At 42.0% G+C, this 12,441-nt stretch overlaps 1 protein-coding gene and 1 pseudogene across 11 annotated transcripts in view; both read right to left on the bottom strand.

Annotated features, from left to right (window-relative positions):
• SMOC1 (SPARC related modular calcium binding 1) overlaps positions 1–12,441 on the bottom strand; it is a 276,577-nt gene that overhangs the window by 27,595 nt on the left and 236,541 nt on the right. For all 11 annotated transcript variants that reach the window (XM_040332423.1, XM_040332421.1, XM_040332422.1 and 8 more), the window contains 2 exons: positions 9,021–9,213; positions 8,857–8,939 (listed from right to left, as the gene is read on the bottom strand). In XM_040332423.1, the coding sequence (XP_040188357.1) occupies positions 8,857–8,939; positions 9,021–9,213 (276 nt within the window). The remainder of the gene's footprint in view (positions 1–8,856; positions 8,940–9,020; positions 9,214–12,441) is intronic.
• LOC120921460 lies at positions 5,576–5,659 on the bottom strand (annotated as a pseudogene).

Raw genomic sequence — 12,441 nt, 5'->3', positions numbered from 1 at the left:
TACGCAAACCAATCAATAAACGCTTATTGCTAATTTTTTACCTAAAATATGTAGAATACATATCGGCCTAAACTGAGGAAAAACAATTTTTATATATATATTTTTGGGGGATATTTATTATAGCAAAAACGAAAAAATATTGCTTTTTTTTTTTTTAAATTGCCGCTCTATTTGTGTTTATAGCGCAAAAAAGAAAAACTACGGAGATGATCAAATACCACCAAAATAAAGCTCTATTTGTGGGAAAAAAAAGGACGTCAATTTTGTTTGGGAGCCACATTGCACGACATCACAATTGTCAGTTAAAGCGACGCAGTGCCGAATCGCAAAAAGTGCTCTGGTCTTTGGGCAGCCAAATGGTCCGGGGCTGAAGTGGTTAAGGTAGTGATTCCATCACTTCCCTAACATGGTAGCACCTCTTCGTTGCCTGCCACTATTGTTGAAAAAGGAAATATGTTGTAGAATAGTATAGTAAATTGACTCTGCAAGAAGGCATATGAATATAATAAGTTATAGATAAAGCAAAAGCTAATGCAGATGCACTATTTCTTAACTTTACAATGTTTTCATTAAAAAAAATATGGGCCAGATTCACGTAGCCGCGCGGCGGCGTAACGTATCCCCTTTACGTTACACCGCTGCAAGTTTTCAGCGTAAGTGCTTGATTCACAAAGCACTTACCTGTAAACTTGCGTCGGCGTAGTGTAAAGCATGCTCCGTTCGGAAATTTCCCGCCGTGCTTTGCGTGAAATTACGGCGCCCCAACGTGTTTTTTGAACGGCGACGTGCGTAACGTACTTTCGTATTCCCGGACGTCTTACGCAAAAAAAAAAAATTGAAATTCAACGCGGGAACGACGGCCATACTTTAACATGGCTGTTCTAAATGTAAGCCATGAAAAAGCAGCCTTAGTTTTGCGACGGGAAAAACCGACTAGCGACGATGTAAGAGATTGCGACGAACACGCGTATCTTCGTGGATCGCCGTAACCAGATAACTTGCATACCCGACGCTGGAAAACGACGCAAACTCCACCCAGCGGCCGCCGGAGAATTACACCTAAGATCCAAAGGCGTACGAAGCCGTACGCCTGTCGGATCTTAGCCAAATGCCGTCGTATCTTTGTTTGTGAATTACAAATAAAGATACGACGCGGCAAATTTGAAAGTACGCCGGAGTATCAGCAGATACTCTGGCGTACTATTTCTGTGAATCTGGCCCTATATTCTTTTGTTCTGCTTTTAAAGCTGATTGATCGTCTGGAGTTATATTACCACTGATCTCATTGCTAAAATAAATCTTTCACAAAGGGATGCAGAATGGCATACACGTGTGGATTGGTTTATTTATCTCTAACCCCTTAAATCATATTGATAGAAATGAGCAAATGTTTAAAATGCCAGATGACCCGTATTCATATCTAGAATGCACACCAACTAGGTACAAGTGCAGAGTCAATGAAAAGGCAATCTGTGCACATTTCGTAGGTTTAGTTATACAAAATGGCAAAAAAATACTTAAAAGAAAATATTATTACTATTGGGTCTCTGTATAACACTGCAGATTTATACTTAAATGCACACAGCCCCGGCTTATACTTTCTAACACAGCCTTCCACAGAAAAGGTGTTTTAAGCAATACAAATGACCCAACCAGAGACTTTATCCCCAAGCAGATCTTTCATACGTATTATTCAGCATGGACACGCTCTTATTTCAAACAAGGCTTTCCAGCAAGATTTTCTCCTGTGCGGAGTTTACAGAATGACTCGTGGAGTCCAGGTGTTTGAGGTTAAAAACTGGCAGACTTGCCAAGACAAACTGAAAAAATGTATACGATTCAGAAAGGCTGTGAAATCAATTCTATATGTTACTGCCAGGAACTATGCAGATAATGTAACAGCTCAATTTATCCTTTTGATATAAATGTTACCGCTTATATTTATTTTATTTGTACTACTATATGGGGGAAAAGCCAAATGTAGGTATAGTTTCTGTTGAAATCTTGGCCAGTATGCACAGAGGAGAAATACTATAAATTACAGCGGTGTCTCCACCTATTTTATTATACCCTCCTGCATAGATCTAGAAGAAACTACAGTTTTGTTATAAACGCCTGAGAACTTCACAACACGTTTTTATAAACAGTAATATTAAAAGCAGCCAAGGACCTGTTAAAAAAAGCAGGTTTAACCTTATAAGGAGCTTGTGAAAATCACCAGCCTTATATTTATTAGGGATTTATATTGCCTTAAAATAAACCTGTTCTGGGTCAGACAAAATAAAGTGACCATGCAGCTGCACACCAGGCACCTTCCAACAGTACTCTTAGCACCCCAGCCCACTGTCCTGACTTGCCACTGCATGCCCCTTGAAAAGCATGATTCTCCAGCAGAGGCGGCTCTTTAATTAGGCAAATTAGGCGGTCGCCTAAGGCCTGGCACTCACAGGGGCCTCGTGGCCTGCCTAACTTACCCAATGCATTACCCCAGTTTTGAGGGACAGGGGACCTTAACGCTGCTGTGCTCAGGCAGCGTTATAAGCCCTGACTCAGGAACAGGGCCACCAGCATCCCTAACAACCAGTGAATATCGGTGACACCACCCCTTGTGACATCAATGACCCACCACATCCTCAGTCAATGACGTCACAAGGGGGAAGGTTCACCAGATGACAACTCCAGGTGGCCCCCCGCCCCTTAGTTATTAAAGAGCAGGATCTGGGGGCCGCCTTGTTAAAGTGGGCTTCCAGATTCTGATAAGCCCCCGAAACGCAGACCCCCCCCCCAACCACTGGCCAGGGCTGTGGGGAAGAGGCTCTTGTCCTTGAATTATTTTTCCCATCATAGGCATAAGTGGGGCCCCATGTCAAGTTTTGCCTAAGGCCTCACAAAGCCTAGAGCCGCCTCTGTCCTCCAGGTATCAGGAAAACTTGCAAAATCGATCTTTCATCCCACATTGCTGTACCTGGTGCCTACTCCCATGCTTGAGCACTGGCACAAGCAGTGCATGAAAGGTGTGTTTAGCTATTTGAAAAAGCGAGGCCATGACACAGTGAAGCTAAACTCCATTAAAAAAACATGATTTCAGGATCTCAGTTTTATATTCAACATACATGTCCTACCTACACCCTATAGCATCTGCCGTGCACAAGTTTTAACATCCTTCTTTCCATAAAATCAAGGCATTGGTACTTAACCATCTATTCATAGAAAGGAGGGGGTTCCGGCACTCCTAGTGATGTAAAGCCTTTAAAATTAAATGTAATAGTGGCTCTGATGGCACATCTAGGTCAGTCAGTATATTAAAAGTAAAATGAGGTAGCCATCCTCAGAGGGTGTCCATTACCTCTGTCAGCAAGAAGAATAAGGAAAGGGGGGGGGCACTGTAAGCAAGTTGGGTGAAAAGGGGTTACTAAGCAAGTCAATAGATGGTTAAGTATAGGAAAGGGGGGGGGCACCAACTGAGAAAGTGTACAGGGAAGGTTTTAGCAGGTTGAGGCATTTTTAGGGAACCTCGCCTGGGTTGACCAAGGCCAACTAAGTCAAGGCAAGAACGCACTGCATCAGTAAGAATTGAAATAATATCCTTTGCTTATGAACCAAGTCCTCTGAACCAGACAATGTTCCATCCTCATCCTCCTTTTTGGTAATGCAGAAGCAACCAGGAAAAGATCAGAGATGGACTCTAAAGGAGAGGAAGAGGGGGCCTGGTAGCAGTCTGCGGCCCATAATATCACTGAATGTTTCCCATAAATTCAGAAACAGTGGCAGAAATGTCCTTCCCTAATAGGTAGAAGCAGGGGACTCTGAAGATGGTAACAACTCAGTTTTGGGAATAGTGGTCCAGGCTTGCAGGATCAGGATGCTAAAATACTGCAGACCCCCATTCCACCGAGCCATTAGCTGAGCGTAGGCTGGCAGGCTCCACTGGCCCACCCCCTCTGTTCCTATCATCGGCCATAGAGCATGAGGAATGTCCCACTAGGGGTACTCACAACTATACAATGCAGAGTAGTATTCCGTGGCCCATCCCTGAAGGCAGTAGGGACCCAAGGAACATCCAGAGGATGGCTGTGCTGTGGTGAGGAAAGTGAGCTCAGTAGAAGTAAATATCAGGTCTTTAGGGACTGAGTTCCACTGATGAGTGTACCACACCCCTGGACCCTTAGAGCACACTTCAGGTAAATCACGTGCCTAGGGGAGTGCCTAATGCAGAGTCCAGTGCCCAAAGGACAACATTAAGGGCCTGCCAGAATTGAGGGGTAATGCCGCGTACACACGATCATTTTTCAGCATGAAAAAAACGTAGTTTTAAAAAAAAGTAATGCTGCATTTTGTAATGTCGTTTTAAACAATGTCATTTTTCGGGTTGTAAAAAATGATCGTGTGTGGGCTAAAACGACCTTAAAAACCCGCACATGCTCAGAAGCAAGTTATGAGACAGGAGCGCTCGTTCTGGTAAAACTACTGTTCATAATGGAGTAAGCACATTCATTACGATTCAGTTCGCATGTGCCGCGCTATATAAGTTTTTCATTCATTCATTCATTCATTACGCTGTAACAGACAGAAAAACGCAAATCGTCTTTTACTAACACGGAATCAGCTAAAGCAGCCCAAAGGCGAATGGAACTTCCCCTTTATAGTGCCGTCATACGTGTTGTACGTCACCGCGCTTTGCTAGATCATTTTTTAAAAACGATGGTGTGTGGGCAACGTCGTTTTTAATAATGAAGTTGGGAAAACTTCGTTTTTTGGACATGCTGAAAAACAACGTTTTTTTCATGCTGAGAAATGATCGTGTGTACGCGGCATTTCTCATTTGGAAAATGAGCATCAGTGGCTATTCAGCAGCTGAAGAATCTTGTTAGTAGACACAAATCTTGATAAAAGAGCAAAGAGCTGAGGAGAAAAAAGGTCTGCATTTGTCTAAGCAGATCTTATGCAGAGTACACACAACGTTTTTTGGGTTGTAAAAAAAAATATATATTTTTTAATGTCATTAAAAACGATCGTGTGTGGGCTCAAGAGCATTTTTCCCAACGTAAAAAATGGGCATTAAAAATTTAGAAAATGCGCATGCTCAGAAGCAAGTTATGAGACGGGAGCGCTCGTTCTGGTAAAACTAGCGTTCGTAATGGAGATAGCACATTCATCACGCTGTAACAGACTGAAAAGCGCGAATCGTCTTTTACTAACACAAAATCAGCTAAAGCAGCCCCAAGGGTGGCACCATCCGAATGGAACTTCCCCTTTATAGTGCCGTTGTACGTGTTGTACGTCACCGCTCATTGCTAAAGCATTTTTTTTTCACGATCGTGTGTAGGCAAGGCCGGTTTAACGATCGGGTTGAAAAAAACGTTGTTTTTTCTAGACCATTAAAAATGTCATTTTTTTACATCCCGAAAAACGGTCGTGTGTACGCGGCATAAGACATCTGTTTTCTTTTTTTTTTTAACCATTACACAGCTCTAACAGCATGTCTTTATTATATGTGGGGGAAACCGAAGTACTCGGGGGAAACCCACGCAGAGCAGGGAGAACATGCAAACTCCATCCAGCCATGGTCGGGATTCAAATTTTATTTTATTTTTTCAATTAGCAATAATCGCGCCTCAGATAAACCTCATTGGCTACGATACTTCCACTGCGCAAAGCTAGCAAAAACTTTAGGCTTTGTAAATACTTGAATGTCAATAGCCTGGCCACATGTTCATTTTAAGGCATAAATGTGGAAAAGAACACAAATCTAATACAACTACTTTATTTCAGCTTGTATAAGAATGTTGAGAAGCATAATAAAACAATCATTTTTGCTGAAGAAGAAATTTTTGTTATGGCAAAGAAATACCACCAGAACTTCTTTTGTTACTTAGCTAACATCTTTTCAGTTTCCCAACTGCCAATGTCAGACAAATCACAAACACATGTGTATGGTTAAATATAGTAATTATTTTCCATTGGGCTCTATTACACATAACCACACACAAATTGTTGATTGGTTTTTTACATTTTTAACCAGCATTATGATGTGGTCAGACATATCCAAAGTAGTGAAGAAACCCCAGGGGTGTGTCCAGACTCTAAACACGTGACTCTAAACATACAATAATTTCTTACATTTTAATACTCTTTTGATTTAATTGTAAGATATTATAATAAAATGTTGTCACACAGCATTAATACAGCAGTACAATCTGAGAGTCATTAAAGAAAAAAAAAAGAAAAACACCATAAAAATTATTGTTACATAGAGAATTATTGTTAGATTAGAGAAAATCTTAGGTATACTGATATCTAAATAATTACCAAACTATAACAAAAAAAACACCATATACAACAAAGTGTTATGTGAGGAATTATCCTCACATAACACTTTGTTGTATATGGTGTTTTTTTTATCATGCTTGGAGTATTGCACAAATGCACTTCATTGTTTAATATTAATTAAACAATGAAGTGCATTTGTGCAATACTCCAAGCATGATAATCAACTTTAAAGCGGTAGTTCACCCACAATCCCATGATGTTACCATCGAGACAGGCATTGTAGCGCGAGCTACAGTATGCCTGTCCCGATTTTTTTAACCCCGTACTCACCTCGTAGTCGTCCATCGTAGATTCCGGCTCCCGCGGGGAATGGGCGTGCCTATGGAGAGGGAGGATGATTGACGGCCGGCCCTGGCACGTCACTCTCCCCGAAGACAGCCGGAGTAGGTCTCGGCTCTTCACGGCGCGTGCGCACAGGCTATGCGCACGCGTCGTGAAGACCAAGCCTATTTCGGCTATTTCCGGAGAAGCGTGACGCGCCAGAGCCGGCCGTCAATCATCCTCCGTCTCCAGAGGCACGCCCATTCCCCGGTATCTTCGATGGACGACTACAAGGTGAGTATGGGGGGAAAAAATTCGGGACAGGCATACTGTAGCTCGCGCTACAGTGCCTGATTTAAAGGTAAAAGAAAAAATTTTTTTTTTTTTTACTGTCGATAGGGTGAACCCCCGCTTTAAGATATCACCAGTGTTGCCAAAAACTGTGATCACAAAAATGATGAATAAACATTACAATTTTTATGAAAAGGCCTATAATCTTCCACACGTAATACACTCTTCACCTTATTGGTATGACCTTTGAATGATAAAAGGTTTCAAGCTCATATCCCTTTTGGAGCCAGGACAGGGCTATCTCTCCACTGCTGGATGCAAGCTAATTTAACCTCCAAAATCATAACCAATGCTCAGAAGACACAAAGGAAGAGAAACATAGGGGGTTATTTACGAAAGTCAAATCCACTTTGCATACAAGTGCACTGCCAGTGCACCTGATAGTGCACTTGGGAGTGCAGTCGCTGTAGATCTGAGGGGTAGATCTGAAATGAGGGGAAGCTCTGCTGATTTTATCATCCAATCATGTGCAAGCTAAAAAATTTCTTATTTTCCTTGCTTGTCCCCCTCAGATTTACAGCAACTGCACTTCCAAGTGCACTTGCAGTGCACAATGGATTTGCCTTTCCTAAATAACCCCCATAGTGTTCTACTTAACTACTTCAGATCCACGCTATAGCTGAAAGATGGCTACAGCGCAGACCTAATTTGCCGGGAGGGCGACCATGGACGTCCTCCCGTGCTCGAGCGGCCTGCACGCCCCCTGCAGGGCACGCACGGCGCTCTCTGTGATCAATGAGTCAATGAGACGTGGCTGATCACAGATCAGTGTGAGGGGTCGATCCTGACCCCCTTACTACGTGTTCAGCTGTCAGCTAATGGCAGCTGATCATGTGATGTAAACAGAGCCGGTAATCGGCTGTTTTTTCTCCTCACGCTGATGTGTGAGGAGAAAAAAAAGTCGATCACCGGCGGCTGTCAGAGGGACATCAGTCCCGATCAAGGAGAGCAGCCGCTTGCTCATCTGTGCCACCTACCAGTGCACAACAGTGCCGCCTACCAGTGCCCACCAGAGCCACCTACCAGTGCCCACAGTGCCACCCATCAGTACCCACAGTGCCACCTATCAGTGTCACCAATCAGTGTCACCTACCAGTGCCACCTATCAGTGTCACCTACCAGTGCTCATCAGTGCCACCTATCAGTGCCCATAAGTGCCATCTATCAGTGCCCCCCATCAGTACCGTCTTATCTGTCCCCATCAGTGCCACCTTATCTGTGCCTATAAGTGCCCATCAGTACAGCTTATCAGTGCCCACCAGTGCAGCCTATCAATGCCCACCAGTGATGCCTCATCAGCGCATAGCAATGAAGGAGAAAAATGACCTGGTTGCAAAATTTTATAATAAACTACGAAACATGATTTATTTTTTTCAAAATGTTACATCTTTGTTTAGCAAAAAATAAAAACCCCAGTGTTGATTAAATACCACCAAAAGAAAGCTCTATTTGTGTGAAAAAAATGAGAAAAATTTAATTTGGGTACATCGTTGTATGACCGCGCAATTGTCAATCAAAATGCATCAGCGCTGAAAGCTGGTCTGGGCAGGAGGGGGGTTTAAGTGCCCAGTAAGGAAGTGGTCAATAAAGTAGACACCCTTACATGTAAACAGATCAGTTTAGCCTTTGGTCATGGAATAGACTCATACAGGGCAGTGCTGGGTTTCATCACATGCTCCTGCATGAGCACCACTGTTCCCAGTTTCCTATGGCTGAATAGCAGCAGATCTCACTCTACACCACAAACCCTTAGCTCCGCCTAACATGTTTTGTCCGCAACAACGTCATCGGGGGGCATGGAAATTACCCTAATCATTTAATTTAAAAAATATTGACCATCCAAGATGGACTCATCACCTGGCATGGCCCTAGATGTCATGAATAACAAGAATAATGACCATAGCTGATTTTTACCTTGCAGCTCTCGGTCTTTAAATGGATCCTCTGCGTCAGTTATTTTCCACTTTGCATCACTTTCACATACTGGAGTTTCATATCTACATTGAAGTGAATTATAACAAAATATCAGATTTTGTGCCCTGTCTGTCTTTTGCCATCAAAGCTGAAAGATTACTTACCGTGTAGATGTTCCCGGTAAGGGGCGCCCTGTATCTACTAAAACACACCAGCAATAGCCTGTAGATTGATGACACTGTACTGGCTTGTATAGTCCTCCTGGAGCACACTCTGGAATCACAATGCCTTCTCGTGGATTATCTCTTGCCTCCTCCAAAGCGCTTTGCCTTTCCTGGTCACAGGAGTTCACTTTCTCTGTTTTAAAAGTAGCACACAAGTCCATGAGCAACATACAAGCATTTTTTAAGGACCAGTAAATATGAACAAAATATTGTTTTAATATGTTCTAAGATGTATTTACATGTTATTGGTAGGGGCATATGCCCTCATATATACCTAGGACTCTTTCACAGCAGTCCCATAGATGACTACCTACAAGTGTTGCTTTGTGATTTAGGATAAGCCTTTTATAGCCTAAAATGGATCATTGCACAGACCATGCTGCATATAATGTTGATTATTTCTGGTTCTGTGCCAAGGCTTTTACTTCTGTATTTGTGAATACAATTAGTAGCTGTTTATTTTAAACATGATGGTCCTCTGGAGAGATTGGGGAAAGACACAAAATGTGCTGACCCAGAGGAAGAAAAATACTTTTTACAAAGATGACCCCTGTTAATGATATAGAACCCCCGTCGTCAACCCTGACACTGGGATCTCTGATTACTCCCACAAGTGAAGACTAGTATTGTGGCTATTTGTTCAAATATAATTGAGCTCTATGACTTCTGCCATATTTGTAGAGCTGAAAGGAGGGTCCTGGAAGGAAGAACCCCCTCTGGGTTACTATTAGATGGATTGTAAATATGGTTCAACATTAGTTTGAAGTGAACAACCTCTTTCATGGGGTTCTTGAATGTGTACTGACTTCATGTATCCCGCTAGAGGACTAGAGGACTCAGCAAGACACACCTCTGAGAGATACTCAATGAACACTACAAACAGCACCAGCTGAGCTATGATCCCTGCCAACAGTGGACTTAATTGACATTACATAACTCCTACAAATCGACTTCTTCTCAAAGCAGATCTAAGTGGGAGGTAAGTGATGTTCACTACAGTAGGTCAGAGCAAATACTTCTCTAACTTAATATTACAACTCACCCCAATGTTTCTCTGTGTCAGGGGAACAAGGAATATTTCAATAGTCATACAATTTTCTAACAAATGCCTCAAGGCCTCATCAGTTTTTGCTACGCTTATATCACTATAACGCTTTAAACACTTGTCCAGGTAAACACATGGCAAAAAAAGTACACATGAAGTGCATTTGAAATATTAAAATATATATCTGTAGTATATTTATTATTCTTATGGTGAGCTAAAGGAACACACCTACATTTTTTAAGACTGACGAAGACCCCCACTCTGTTATCTTAGATAGTTCACGTCGCATAAGCTACTGAACTGACTAGGTGCCATCTCACTGAATGAATTATGTATAGAGTACACTGAAACCAGCAGGGTACGAATCAGAATACCTGCACCATATCTTATGTGATCGTAGGAAATTTTGCTCAACATCACATCTATGCTTTATTTTTGGTATAGAGCCTGCTCCACAGCCCAGCAAGGTTTTGGCTGCATGACAGTGTAGTATAGCCCCAAAAAGCCTTGTCTTGGCCCTATGCAATAAACTGACTGCCAATCCAAGTCTTGGCATCATTATTGTAACTGGAGAAAGCTTCTGCAGCTCAGACAGAATGAATTAGTTATTAGACCAAGGGAACATATTCACAGTGACATGTCCCCTCTTATCCATAAAAGGAGAATGCAGGTGAGTTATGAGAGGACAAGGTTGCTTGGATGAAGTCCAGGTGGAGTTTAAGCCAACTTACACACATTACTCAAATGGTATGGCAGTACGGCATACTTGTGTTCTATACAATCAGTATATTTAGCTATAACAGCACAGGTCTATTCATACTAAAACACAACCCTCACTATGCAAAGAACACTACTGAGCTGGTCAGAAAGCAAGGGCTGTAAAAATATTTTGTGTTTTTCCCTTTATCTAATGTAAATATGAACATTGCCGTTAAATGTCCTTGTAAAAGGGATTTGCTTCGTCCAAATGAAGTTGGAAGCTGGTCTAATGGCAAAGCTTAGGCCTGCCATAGAAAGAGCAAATTTATTTCCTGTAACCATGGGTTGCACAAAAGAAATTCACGTGATTCCTCCATCAACACAAACAGTGTTGATAGGGGAATCCCTCCCGCGGAATCATTGTGTTTTCCCAGAGTGGGGGCGGGGGAAGCTGTCCCCACTGGGAGAACACAGTGATTATTGCTAGCGGCAAACGCACACTAGCAATAATCACATCTCAAATCTGGCAGGCTAATGGTACCCAAGTTGATCGATTGATCAACTTGGTACATTCAGCATGCCCATACATGGTTCAAATCTCCGCCGGTTCCTGATGAATAGCGTTGTGTTTTGTGTGCTATTTTTGAGATAAAAAGATATTATCACCTGCATTTTTAAAATTTTGTGGAGCAGACAATGCATATGCCTACTGAGCACAATTCTGAATGCTCTAAAAACAAAAGGATAGCAGGCAAACAGCCTTTCTATAGAAAATCTGTGGTCCACATTTCTGCTTGAAACTGCCTGCAAAAATGGAAATCCGATACTTGATTGGGACTGACTCCTGCAGCTAGTAGTTACATGGAGGAGTAATAGTTAGGGAATTTATAAGCAATAGTGAACATACCTAAAGAGGACCTAGAGGAAATCCTCTTAGCTGTTGTCAACACCGTTGATCCTGTATCTTTTGCAAACACAGGATTAAAGGGGAAGTATGCATGCTACTTTTACTGGTCAGTGGCTTTAATACCTAAAGCATTCATAAAGTCACTAAATAAAAGGAAGTATGCACTTGAGAAATTCTTACTTCACAGGTCACAAACTTGTTTTTACATGTCTGAGACATCCAGGCAACTTGCATTTTTCAGAAGGAAGTTAGCATCAGCAGCCTACATATTTAACTTAATAAAGGTGCTCTTTAAATTTGAGTGGTTCCAATGAGCTCCCGCCAATCTATATGGCACTATTGCAAGACTGTTGCACCTATTGTGCAAAATAAATTAAACAAGCAGGTACAAAAATATAATAACTGCAAAGTCTACCAAAATACATATGTTTCTGTACAGTTTTTAATGTATTCAGCAGCTAAGAAGAAGACTACCGGAGCCTGGGTTGAAGGGAGGACAGAGGTTTGGGTGGCGCACTATCTCACTGTGAAAAAAATTGCTGGAAAATCCATGTGGGAATTAAAAAAATTAGCAACATTTCTTCTTTTTTTTTTCACAATCAAATGCAACATTTCTATCATCTTAAAATATCATCAGCGGATGCCCAGGACTTTTGGGGAAAATGGCATTATTATAGTATGGGTACCCAGAGAGCAGAACCCTTCTGGAC

Source organism: Rana temporaria, chromosome 13 (assembly GCF_905171775.1).
Source record: "Rana temporaria chromosome 13, aRanTem1.1, whole genome shotgun sequence".
Lineage (NCBI taxonomy): Eukaryota > Metazoa > Chordata > Amphibia > Anura > Ranidae > Rana > Rana temporaria.
This window is presented reverse-complemented; position numbering and strand designations above follow the sequence as displayed.